General features: G+C 39.0%; 1 protein-coding gene and 1 long non-coding RNA gene across 2 annotated transcripts in view; one reads left to right on the plus strand and one right to left on the minus strand.

Annotated features, from left to right (window-relative positions):
• The window catches only part of LOC122456355, a 37,259-nt gene extending 26,959 nt beyond the window's left edge, over positions 1 to 10,300 (plus strand). Inside the window, exons 2-3 of the long non-coding RNA XR_006275229.1 lie at positions 566 to 751; positions 5,726 to 10,300. This is a non-coding gene — a long non-coding RNA (uncharacterized LOC122456355). The remainder of the gene's footprint in view (positions 1 to 565; positions 752 to 5,725) is intronic.
• On the minus strand, positions 562 to 11,517 carry CA7 (carbonic anhydrase 7). Its single transcript, XM_038368726.2, has 7 exons — positions 11,382 to 11,517; positions 9,241 to 9,438; positions 5,771 to 5,889; positions 4,978 to 5,073; positions 4,646 to 4,708; positions 3,068 to 3,223; positions 562 to 684 (listed from the first exon to the last, which is right to left on the minus strand). Exons 1-7 carry the CDS (start codon positions 11,419 to 11,421, stop codon positions 562 to 564), a joined length of 795 nt encoding a protein of 264 aa, XP_038224654.1. The 5' UTR covers positions 11,422 to 11,517.
• Between the last annotated feature and the right edge of the window lie 831 nt (positions 11,518 to 12,348).

Here is a 12,348-nt window from a genome sequence, read left to right on the forward strand (position 1 = left end):
ATTAGAATATAGTCAAAGTATCTTCTAAACCAGAGGAGTTGGTCAAACTGAATAGAATCCACAGGAAATCTGAAGGAAGATCTAAGCCTTTGATCTTCCAATGTCAGAGCTTATTAATATTATCCCACTCTTTATTAGATTATGAACAATAGCTCTAATCATTAGAAGTTGTGCCCATCACTATTATTAGATCATTGCACAAGCAATTTCCCATTCTAAAATATTAAGATCAAAACTTAAAATTATCGTTAATAATTTGGAATATCACCACACTATTCTACTGGAGTACCCTGGATTACAAAATTATTCCTGATTTTTAAAAATGTTCTCTCTTTTAGAGAACAAGATCCCATTATAATTATTTTAAAAGAAGGGATCTGGTCTATTCAAAGCGTAAAACCAAGAGGTATTGACTTTTTTGCTGCACCACAACACAGAGTGTTCGTGGAAATGGCTGTTTTGCTTTCTCAATGAGATAATCATCTGAAGATCAGTGATCTTGTGAGGCCCTTCAGACATGGAAGCACTTGGAAGTTTGAAGCTCATTATTAATTTTCTTCTTTAGGCCTTGAAGGAAGCACGAATTATTCTTCCCTTAAGAGGTTGAGGGGGGCGAAAATTATTCACCATCTGGATCCTTTCAACTCCCTCGCTGGTGAAGAGAAGAGTTCGGAATTTCTCCAGCTGCAAATTCATATGAAATAACTTTACTACTTGCAAAGGCAATTGGTGTTAATGTAATTGAAAAAAGGTAAGACGAAAGCATTCAATACTTTTCAATCTGATAATAGTACATTTTCAAGAGCCTAAAAAGACTATTAATGGCAGATGAAGGCCCCCAACGGTTACTGAATATTAGACACCTCTAAACGTAATTTGTTTGAAATGCATGATTGGCTCACTTCAATATGTTCACTGTTTTCTATCTTTAATATGAAAGGTGCAAGTTCCCACTTCTGAAGCTTCAGTTTCAGTTAGAGATGAAAGAGACTTGTTCGGTCATCTAGACAATACCCCCACCATTATCAGACTATTTCCTATGGTGTTTTGCTCAGTCTAGTTTTAATGCACCAAGAGATTGTGTTTCTATCACTTCCTGTTGGGGAGAATATTTCAAATGTAATATGTTTCACTGCCAGGAAATTCTCGTGATAGTGAGCCTAAAGTTTCCCTTTCTTTGGGCCAGATCATACCCTCTACTGTGAGTGGATGATTCAGGAATGCAGAAGATCCTAGAAAACATTCTCAGTTTGTAGTGCAGTGCGGATGGAAAAATAATAAACAGGGATCTAGAAATATTAGAAAAAATCAAAAGGAGATTCAGCTTGGAAATCTGCAAACTAATATATTTATCAAAACTTCTCTGAAGCACAGATATACAATGGGAGGAAGAAATCTGGAAAACAGTAGTGCTAAGTGACCTGGGGGTAGAGGTTATCAAATTAATAATGAGTTATGTTGTTTGGCAAGGGGTAGGCTTGTGGTATCTACAAAACCACCACCACCACCAAATAAAGACAATTGGCAACCCTGTAGAGACACTCTCAGGAGAGAGGCCAAAATTTAAGTGGGCTAAGGGGACTAAACAATCCTCTCACCCTCCAAGGTGAAGCACATTGGCGGGGCAGTGAGGGAAACTTGCACTGCTGCTGCCTGTGCTCTACCTGTTTTGTAGATGAAGAACTCAGTCTCCAGGGCTGACAATCAGGGACTTTTCACACACACTAGAAATTCACACAAAAGAACAAAAAAAATCTAGTCAATAAAATCAACAGGAGATTTACATGAAGAGAGATTCTGATGGAGGTGTTAAAGTTAGGAAGAAAAGAATTAGAGACCTAAAATATAAAATGTTTGGAAACACAATGAACATGCAGATGTGACTTCTCTCTTGCAAGACGGTTGGATTGGGAGGAAGCCTGTTCTTGTGGCTAACACAAAGGAGTGGAAAGTCAGGAGATCTGGATTTTATTCCTGGCTCTGCTACAGACATCCTATGTAATCTTGGGCAAGTCACTTTATCTCTCTGTCTCAGTTTCCCTATCTATAAAATGAGTGATGCTTGTACAGCAGTTTTGAAAATACATAAAAAAGTTAATACCAAATATTTTTCTTTCTATGCCAAAGATCATTTAAGCAACAATATTAAACAAGATTGTTTGGAATGAGTGGGCACTGAAGATGGCAAATCTGGGCTTGGAGTGAGATATTATATTATGCATAATGATATATTATTCACTCGATAGTACCAAGTGTGCAAAAATCATCATTGGTAAATTCAGAAAAAAATAAATCCCATCTTATAAGTCTGTGCTTTAAAATGTCTACAGATAGGTTCAGTCTCAAATCTCCCCTGCAATCTCATGTGGCATCTGCTTCCCGTGATATCAGTTACTATTTGGGAAGGGGTTATATGAACATTTCTTTTACATTTGTTCAGACAAATATTAAAGGCTAAATCATGCTGAGTTATACCAGTATTTGTTAAAACAGAATTTGGCCTATGGGCCAGATTTGTAAAGGTATTTAATGATGCAGATAGGTATCTAATAGGATTTTCAAAAGTACCTTGGTGCCTAATTCCCATTGAAATCAACAGGAGTTGGGCACCTAAGTACATTTGTAAAGCCCACTAGACACCCATCTGGATATTTAGGTACCTAAATACCTTCGAAAATCTGAACTTAAGTTTTTAAGTCATTTTTTAATTCCTGGCAAATGCAGGAAGAGTTAAATAGATAAGAGAATGTTAATTTGACAAAAAGCAAAGAAATTCCAGGCAGGTCCTTGCATTCAGCTAAGACATGGTTGCATGGGTGTAAATGAGGGCAGAATTTGGTCCATTATATCTTTGTGGAGACATAACAAACAAAATGTTGGGTTTCTATTTTATCCACAAAATCTGTAATTCAGTACTTCAAGAGTAGACATCTCAGGCGATTTGCCACTTCTTAAATCAGTCCCATTGTACAAAGAAAACAATCACTGCCCACAGATCCCATTTTGAACCCTAAAAAAATGAAGTCAAGAGTATCAAAACTTGGGGACAAGCTGACTGCAAGTTTACCTGTTTCTCAGAAATCCTGACAGGCTCTTTCAGCACTATCCACGTTACACTCTCATATAGAGGAGGTGTTGTTAGAGAACCAGGATATGTCCAGTAATTTAGACTTGAGGGCAGGAGGCATTTTGGGTTGAAGGTTCTGAACTGAGCTTTTGTCCCCTGGAAGGAACAGATACATTATATTTCTTTTTTTTTAAATGTGTTTAAAGAGATAGATATTTATTGAGAAACAAACACCAGCTGATAGCTTAAAATTGCAAGAATAATGGGATGATAATTTGGCTCCATCTAAGCACAACAACATCATGAGAATAGCACTTATCTAGTACCCAAATGCTGGCTTAGGGAATGTATGTCCCTGCTGCCTGTATTAGCACTGAGCTAGTAAAACAAAAGGTCCACTTGCAATTAGTGCGCCTTCCCCCATGGGGAAATTAGGCAGAAAATCTCTACTCTGTATAATGCCCAGCACGAGCTGCTAACTGTGCACACTTCATCACCAGCATTTGCTTCTACGGAATTGTGGAATTCCTGTGCTAATTACCTGCCACTTTTTGTGCCTTACAACTCTGCTTGGTGTCTGGAGCAACCAGGCAATCCAGGCAAAGATTGCCTCTACAATCTAACACCCAAATCTAGAAAAAGATTAGGTCTATCCTGAAGCTGCAGGTGTAATTTCCAGCTCAGGTAGGCATATGGCAGAGGGGTGCTGAGCTGGGCACTGAGTGCAATGCCAGGAGAGATTACTTGACTACCTTCAGGGTTACAGTGGTCTAGAACAGGACTCCTGGATCCATGCATTTTTACTGAGCTGATCAGGAGGAGGGGGCAACTGCTCACTCACACTCCACAGCCAAGCAACCAAAAAGCGCCAAGGTGTCTGCAAAAATTCTGCTCACCCCAGAACCCAGCAGGAGTGAGGACAAGGGCATCTCATCCTGAAGGGCAGTACTGCCATTTTTAAAAGGTATTACAAGAAATGCCTGAAGGGGCAATACTTCCTTTTCAAAGCAGGGAAGCAAGTCATTGTCATGCCCATATCAAGTTATGGCCAACCACATATCCACAACATCAGAATTCAATAGTCCCTTCTCAAAACACACAGAGACACAAACAACATGTTCATTCATTCTGAACTCTTGTTAGCATAAATTTCAGAGTAGCAGCCGTGTTAGTCTGTATTCGCAAAAAGAAAAGGAGTACTTGTGGCACCTTAGAGACTAACAAATTTAAAATTTAAAATTTGTTAGTCTCTAAGGTGCCACAAGTACTCCTTTTCTTTTTGTTAGCATAAGGGGATTATATTGAAGTTTTGTGAATTAGAGCCTATAATTCTAGCATATAAGGCAACCATGAGTGGTGAGAGACAATACATTAGAATGAAGTGTGTTTAAACTATCACATTTACCTGCCCTTGTATTACGTTACGTACTAATGATGGGTGAATTTCACAGGGAGGGGATGGAATTTGCTGCTTTACTTTGTTGTTATTTCACTCAAGCTCATGTACTAGTTAAAACTGTTTAAAAGTCATCCACATGAGGGGAAGAAAAAAGATATAAGAGCAAACAAAAAACTTACTTTAAATTTTACCATGTACAAGGCATCAGTTAGTCTGTTCATATTGGCATGTTCTTCTCCAGTCTAAAAGTGTAATGGATACAGGTGCATGAGAATATAGATATGATATAGTTAATAATTATGCTTTGAATATATAACAGGCCATTTTTTGTCTTAGGCATGTTCCCACTGAAGTAGGTTTAATTGCAGTCTGCCTTGAGTCACTGCTTCCAGTAAAGTCATTTATTTTCCCCAAACAGTTCTTCTCAACTGTGTGTCTTAGTTCTTAAACAGTTGACAGTTTGATGCTCCTCTGCACATAAAACAAACACCATTATTTTCATGACTCTTACCTCCAAGAAAATACCAACTACCGCCAAGCCATCTGGAGCTGCTGCTGCTTCTCCAAATGTTGCATATTTCCTGGCATTCCAATGAACCAAGTGGAGCTGTGAAGGGGAATTATAAAACAGACGTATGAACAAGCTAAATGATAAAGGCCCTCACACACGCTGTATTACGCTTAGTAAGCAATAACATCAGTCAATTTATCACATAATAAAGCTTTGTTTGAAGGGCAGATTTTCCAGAAATTCTGAGACAAACCAACTCAACTAGGAATTTACCAAGTTCCAAAACAGCAGTCCTTTGAGTGGATTAGACAATGAATCCCCCCGCAAAAAAAAAAAAAAACATTCTCAGGGTCAGCTAGAACTACGTCCCTTCTTCCTTATCTGCAAATTACTATTGGCTGACAGAGCTATGGCCTCACCCCCAAAATCATGTTTATTAGGGTAGTGCCAAAGGGCCAACCAAGAATGGGGCCCCCTCATGCTACATACTGTATGAACACAGTAATAGACAGCTAGAGCATAGGCAAATATAAGCAAGAGATACTGGTTATTTATTTAAAGTGTGTGGTGCAGAGCTGTTGCTTCTACACCCCATTGTGGATAGAGAGAAATGGCCAACTAGAAACTGCATGTAGACAGCATTTCAACTGATGAATATAGATAGCAATATATTGCTTGGTTAAATGGATGGATGGGCCAAGTTGCAAAATTCAGATCTGGGTGCAAATTGTTCCAAATTTTGTTTCAGGTTTGCATCCTGGTTGTAGTAAAGTGGTTGTGAAAAAGTTCTTACCTCAGAAGGAAAAGATTTGTTGTCAACTGTATGCTCTGATCCCTGGCTGTGCTTCATTCCCCAATGAAAATGAAACTGCTTTAGCCTATAGGGACCTTCAAGGGGGCCCCCATTGATCACTGTAAATGGAAGTGCATAAAGAGAATGTAAAAGAGTAAGTATTTGGGTTTTTTTACTGCCTGATTGTAGAAACTAGTTGGATCAATAGTGGAGAAACAGCATCTCTCAAGAGCAGGAGGAGGAAAAAAAGATATTTTTGATATATAATATACAGAAGAGAAGCCAAAGCCACAATTAACAAAATACAAAGAAAGTCCTTTATCTTGACTCTCAAATTCTTAGAATTAATAACACAGAGCAAATTTATTCCTGATTGAAGTCAATGAAGTTACATTAGGGATGTATCTGACCCATAATCCAGTGCCACCAAATCGGTTGGAAACTCACAATATCATCTGTGTAAGTAAATATCTCAGGTCAGCTCCCCCTATCCAAGTTTAGGAGAAGGTGGGTGAGGGTAAAGAGTTTTTCCTCCTGGCTGATATCAGAGATAGCAGAAAGATTTATACTAGACAAAGAAACAAATTTTTACAATTACTTATATACAAATTTACCATATTCCTATTTAGCCTTTGGAAATGTAAATTTGAGGTAAGAGGACTGAGTAGCTATCCACCAAGCAAGCAAGCTATGGGGTGCTTCTTACTGCAATTCAGAAAGCTGAACTGGTTTAGTATTTAAAAAAACAATTGGAATTAGAAACAGTTTTTGATGCATTTTTAAATAATTTTTTAGAATTGTAAAGATACTTGGGACTTTGTGGAAGACAGGGAGTGGATCTGTTGAGTTAGAAGGTGCAGTTTTACACCCATAGATCATTTTGCTATGTATTTCCTCTTTAGGGTTATCTTTTTCCCTCCAGCAGAAGTTCTCTATATTCTGTTTTCTGTTAATACCTGATCCTGGTAGAGGAAGTTAATGAAATACTTTGTGTTTAACATAGCACCTTTCCAAAGAGGATCTCAAGTCATTTTACAAAGGTGGGGAAGACGGATACGGAGAGATTTTGGAATTTGATCAAGGAAAATACAAACTTTTAACATTTTAAATTTTAAAATAATACTTTTAATAAATGCAGCCCATTAATACCTAGGCAATGTGGCCTACATTTATAGAAAGAAAATAACATTTCAGAAGAGTTCAGTAATTCCCTTGTGCTTTAAAGAGACAGGACACCAAGCAGTTTATCTTCTGTCAAATAGAACTGAAAACTGGTAATTTAAATTATAAATTAAAAAAGTATTGTAAAGTATGCACGCATTGTAAAGTATTTTTTAACAACATAGTCCTTATCATTTTATTTGCTTCCAAATTTTTCATGTTATGGAATTATTTCCCTGCTTGTCACATGGAACATTAACTTGTGAAGTCCATAACCCCACCACACTTTGTGTAGGAAACTAGCTTTTATACCACCAAAGCATATAAGCACATGCTTACGTTCCACTGAAGTTAACTGTACTAAAGTGCATCCCTTTAAAGTTAAGCACATTCTTATATGTTTCCCTAAATTGGGGCCTAAATGGGGGCTTATAGGGTAGATGAAATGCATCCCCCTCATCCAACCCCGCCTCCCCCCATCAAGTCTGGATCAGTGAACCAAGCTCCTCCAAACCCTCTATACAAGTCACTGGATCTATCCAATTGCAGCTCTAGTAGCTTCTCTCCAGGTTTACTCTCCTCCAATAGCCCCCTTCATGCCAGTCTAGAAGATGCACCAGGGGCAGAGAGTCCCTTTCATGGATGCTGCAGTGGTGCCCTCCCCTTGAGGAGCAATGCAGGACACTGTAGTGCAAACCCTCTAAACCTGGGTGAATTTCGCTATTAAATGGACAGATTTCTATTATTTATAACTAAATTAAAATTGTCCATGAAGATCATTTTTCCGGATACATTTTACAAAGTCACTTTCTAAGGCAACATGCTTAAAAGAATCTTTAAAGAAGCTAATTTTAGGCAAGCTCAGATCCATTGTCTTTACTTAAAACACAGACATTACACTTGCAAATTGATCATTCACTGAGCTGTGTGCTTGTCCTCGGGGGTTTTTTCTTTTAAAAGACCCAGTAGCTGTAACTTAAGCCCACACCTGATAATGCTCTGACAACCTTATGGGATTACTTCAAAGGCAATAGAGAGTACCCCAGGCCATTGCAGGACATTCATTTCTCAGCAACCATAACATTTGGTTTGAATATCAAATTAAACTGGCATCACAAAAGCACCAAACTGGATGAATGACCATTAGTTGCTGACATAAGTTAAAATAAAACAAACTAGCCCATCAGCCACCATTTATATAAAAGCTCCTCTCTACTTACCAGTTACTAATAGATTTCTGATATTCTGTGCTTCACAATCAGTGTGTAAGTGAATCAGAGCAAAATTTTCGATAGAGGTAAAAGGAGAACAATCTAATGCAAGGGTGGCCAAACTGCGTTGTGAGCCACATGCGGCTCTTTTACAGTTAAAGTGTAGCTCATGGAGTCCCTCAGGTCCCATCCCCCCACATTCTCCACCTACCAGACTGTGGGGGAAGCTCGGGACCTCTACCTTACAGCAGGGTGGTGGGGTAGGGGCTTTTGCCCAGAGGGAAGGAGGGTCTCGGGGCTTTAGCAGGAGCGGAGCTGAAGCCCCAAGCACTGTCAGGCGCCTTCCACGGGGCTGAAGCCCTGAGCCCCGGCAGGTGTGCCCCGGCTCTCAAACTTCTGAAGATTGTCGTATGCGACTCAAAGGGTTTGTAAGTTTGGCCATCCTAATCAAGTGTTTAACAGCACCAAAACTCACGCTATCTAGAGCTGAAGATGAAGGATAAAAGGTAGCTGCAGCTTGTGTAACATGCACAGTCTGACTCCTCAGCAGAACTAGCCAGAGAGTTCATATCATTTCTGAAGAAGCCATTCTGCTATGGGAAAGAGGAATCAATGCAGAGGGACCATGTTTCTGTGCTGATAGGTCTAGAGCACTGGATATGCACGTGGTCTGTATTTGGCAGAACTGACAACCTTTCTGTCTCAGGACAATTCAGAGGAATCACCACAAATAGAAATGCAGAGTTTCCTGTCCCCAGATTGAGTTCTTCCTTACCATGTAGGGATGTGGCTCTGCTAAGTGACACTTTGCACAGAGACTGAGCGCCCAGTCTCTCCACTTTTTAAGCCTCTGCCAGATTGTGGTATTAAAAAAAAAAAAAAAGGCAGGCCCAAGAAAATGGTAAAACAAAAGTGGCTCTAATCACATACCTCAGCCAAGTAATGCCACTGATCTCATGTCAGAAGATTTAAATAGCTGCAAAATTGTACACTAGTCTTTAATTTTACTTCAGATAATATATTTTATCATCTCTCTAGCTAAGAAGGTGAAGAAATATAAGCTACGAGATCTTAATTCTAAGACAGTATCAGGCTCACCTGTCTTGTCATCAGCATCTTCAAAGTCCACTGTGACTGAGTGGCCATTGTTGGAGATATCAAAAGATGTACACGATTCATATGAGATAATAAGAGGCTTCAGACTAGGATCATAAACGGCTTGCGTGGAGACTATATCAACAGGTGACTGACGATGCCCCTGGGCAATGGGATATGATTTGTACCACTCAGAAGGCCCTTTGAAACAAAGGAAAGGAAGACACTGTGACTTCACTTTTGCCACAGATAGAAAAGAATCATTAGAGGTTTTTATGAGCTTCGGATTGAATGCCATGTTCATTGGAAATCACGTAAATTTGTCACCATAGGAGTTATCTGAAACACTGTGCATTGTATTGTGTGTGTTTACAGATACTAGCAATGCAGCCTGCATCCTGGTGGGCGATTTAGCTGTTTTATGAATAGCATAATGATGGGAACATAATACAGCCACAGGCACACCCAGACATTTCTGCTTATCCCCCAGCTTCCTATAGAAATTAAATGCAATTACAAATAGATTATTCCAGAATAGACTTGGTTGAGGAATCTCTCTCTCTCTCTCTGTTGATATTTTAAACACAAACACTGTGTATTTTAGCTTTCCTGGGTAGGACAGTGGTAAATGCTTGAAATTCAAATTAGATGCAGATGACTCAGAATGTCTCAGCTACTATATGTTTATTTTTAAACCCATTTTATGACTGCAGTAAATCTTTGAGAGACAGGCATCATTATTCCATAATGCCCACTATACTATTTCGCAAGTGAGCAGTAGAGGATGATTATCAACACCTTTGGACTTCCTAACCCCAAAGGAGTGGGATTAAATACCCATATAATCACACAGCTTTCTGCTCTAGGAGCTGGAGTGCTCTTACACTGTTTAAGATAACAAGATCATATCTACATCAAACAATGATTTATTGATACCTTTTACTTTTGTTTCACTTGTGTATTTTATTACAACACACAGCAATGTAATTCTTCTAGTCCCTGTTTTGGGAAAAGTTATCCTGTTTACTTTTTAATACCTTAAAAATAACCCAAAGCACTTTAATTGTAGCATTCTCATTTTTGTTGAAGAGTGGAAAAAATGTTAGTCACAAGTATAAACTACCGCACTTGCCTCAACCTATGTTGGTTAAAAAAAAAATTAATGTAACATACTATGTCGGTCTTTGGCAGGCATTGAAGCACTAGCTTATAAACTATATATTTTCCTTTTCTCAATCTGGGGGCTGTTTTTAAAAGAGATCTGGTATTGAAATTCTATTTAAGCCTATACAGTATAACTGAGCCTCCTCATAAGCTTTTTATCAATAAAATAGATACAAATACACACACACTTACAAATAATATCTGCTGGAGCTATACATCTTTCACTCGGTGTTCTAGCTTTCATTCAATCATGTATAAACTTGTTTTACTGGAGTAACATCAGTCATTCATCCATCCATTCTCGTCAAATGATATAGATATTGTAAAAATTTTCAGGAGTCTGCATAAGTCTCCACATAAGTTTTCTTTACTTTTTTGAGGAGCGGGAGGTGCAGAAAGGGAATAACTCTAAATTAAAGGGGCTGTTAAACACCAGAAAGAACAGTATAGCTTGTGTAATAAAAAATGCCTCCAATGTTAAAATACTGATCTATATAATTTCTTGGAATTCAAGGAACCTGTATAGCATGAATATCACATTTTAGTCGTCTTAGTGGGATCAGACTGTCCATACCACTCCACTAAAGCTCCTTCATTCAAATGATTGTTTTGGAGGGAGAAATAAAACCCCAGTTTACTATCATCATTTTGGGGAGGAGATGGCTAAAATATCTGCAGGGAAGACTCTCAATGTCCTCCATCCCCATTTAAGAAAGATGCAGGTTTTTTACATACAGATTATGGCAGTGCTGCTGATTATGACAGGACAACAGCCGGTGAAGTTTGTCATCTCCAGGTTCCCTTCTTTGGGTGTTGTTTAATATTGATAAACTAGTTAATTGCCTGCTGCACATTTGATGCCTGCAGATGATGAAATGCAGGCATCTCTGCAAGAATTAGACAAGGATATTGAGGAGCTGATGAGCGGGAGAGAGAGAAAGAGAGAGTGATTAGGTTAGGAAAGGATGGATGTAACATACCATCATCCTGTCCATATCCCCAGCAGTGGTGTCCGGTCATTATGCAGGCTGCTGTGCTCTGCTTTGCTCTCAGCTCTTTGATCCAATTGCTGCTGCTTACCTGCCTTTATAATGACTCATTTGCAGGATAGTGTCTGCCTCTTAAAGACCCAGAGCAGCTAAAGCAATTCCTGCAGGAAGAGGGAAAGATCTTGGTTCCTGATGGTCCCAGCTATACAGATTCCACTCTGATTTCTGCTGCTGCTGCTCACCCCATTTCCAGTGCCTACTCTGCACTGGTACAAAGGGAACCTCTAAAATTTCAGTGTCCCATTCCCAATATCATAGATGCATTCAGTTGGCCAGAAGACAATACACTCTCAGGTGGCTAGTGGCATGTATCCTATATCCAGGGTCAAATCTGGGACAAAGTAGTAGTATTCTCTCAAGCTCCATCCACAAACTGAGCTCTCCCCACTTAACCTGCCAAGGATAGACATCACTCACAATAAACTGTGCAGATCTTCTTAATAGCATTTTCCTTCTTCTTTCTTGGGTGCTCCGCATGGAGTGACATCATCTGACTGTCATATTTCTTCTTTTTTAAATATTTTGTTCAACAGTGAAATAGTTAATAACATTTACATTGAAATTATCACTGAGCTTCAGAATCAACATACACATGAGATGAATTAAAGGATTTTTCCCTTCTCAGAGCTATTGACTCATGCTGTCTGCAGACTCAGACAGACACTACTATATCGGTTTATCCTCAATTCACAATTTGTACCTTTTCTTTGTAATCAGGTCGTCTTTGTAAGGAGACTTACATTTTGTAAAAAAAAAGCCAACATCATAGCTTAGTTTCTGGAACACAAGATGGCAGACTTGAAAGAAAAGTACCAGTTTGCCAAGTCTCCATAACCTGGTCCAGATCAATGCCTGCCTGTGTCCTACTACACCACAAAAGGGTCAGAGGCAGCCAGAT

Source organism: Dermochelys coriacea, chromosome 12 (genome assembly GCF_009764565.3).
Source record: "Dermochelys coriacea isolate rDerCor1 chromosome 12, rDerCor1.pri.v4, whole genome shotgun sequence".
NCBI lineage: Eukaryota > Metazoa > Chordata > Testudines > Dermochelyidae > Dermochelys > Dermochelys coriacea.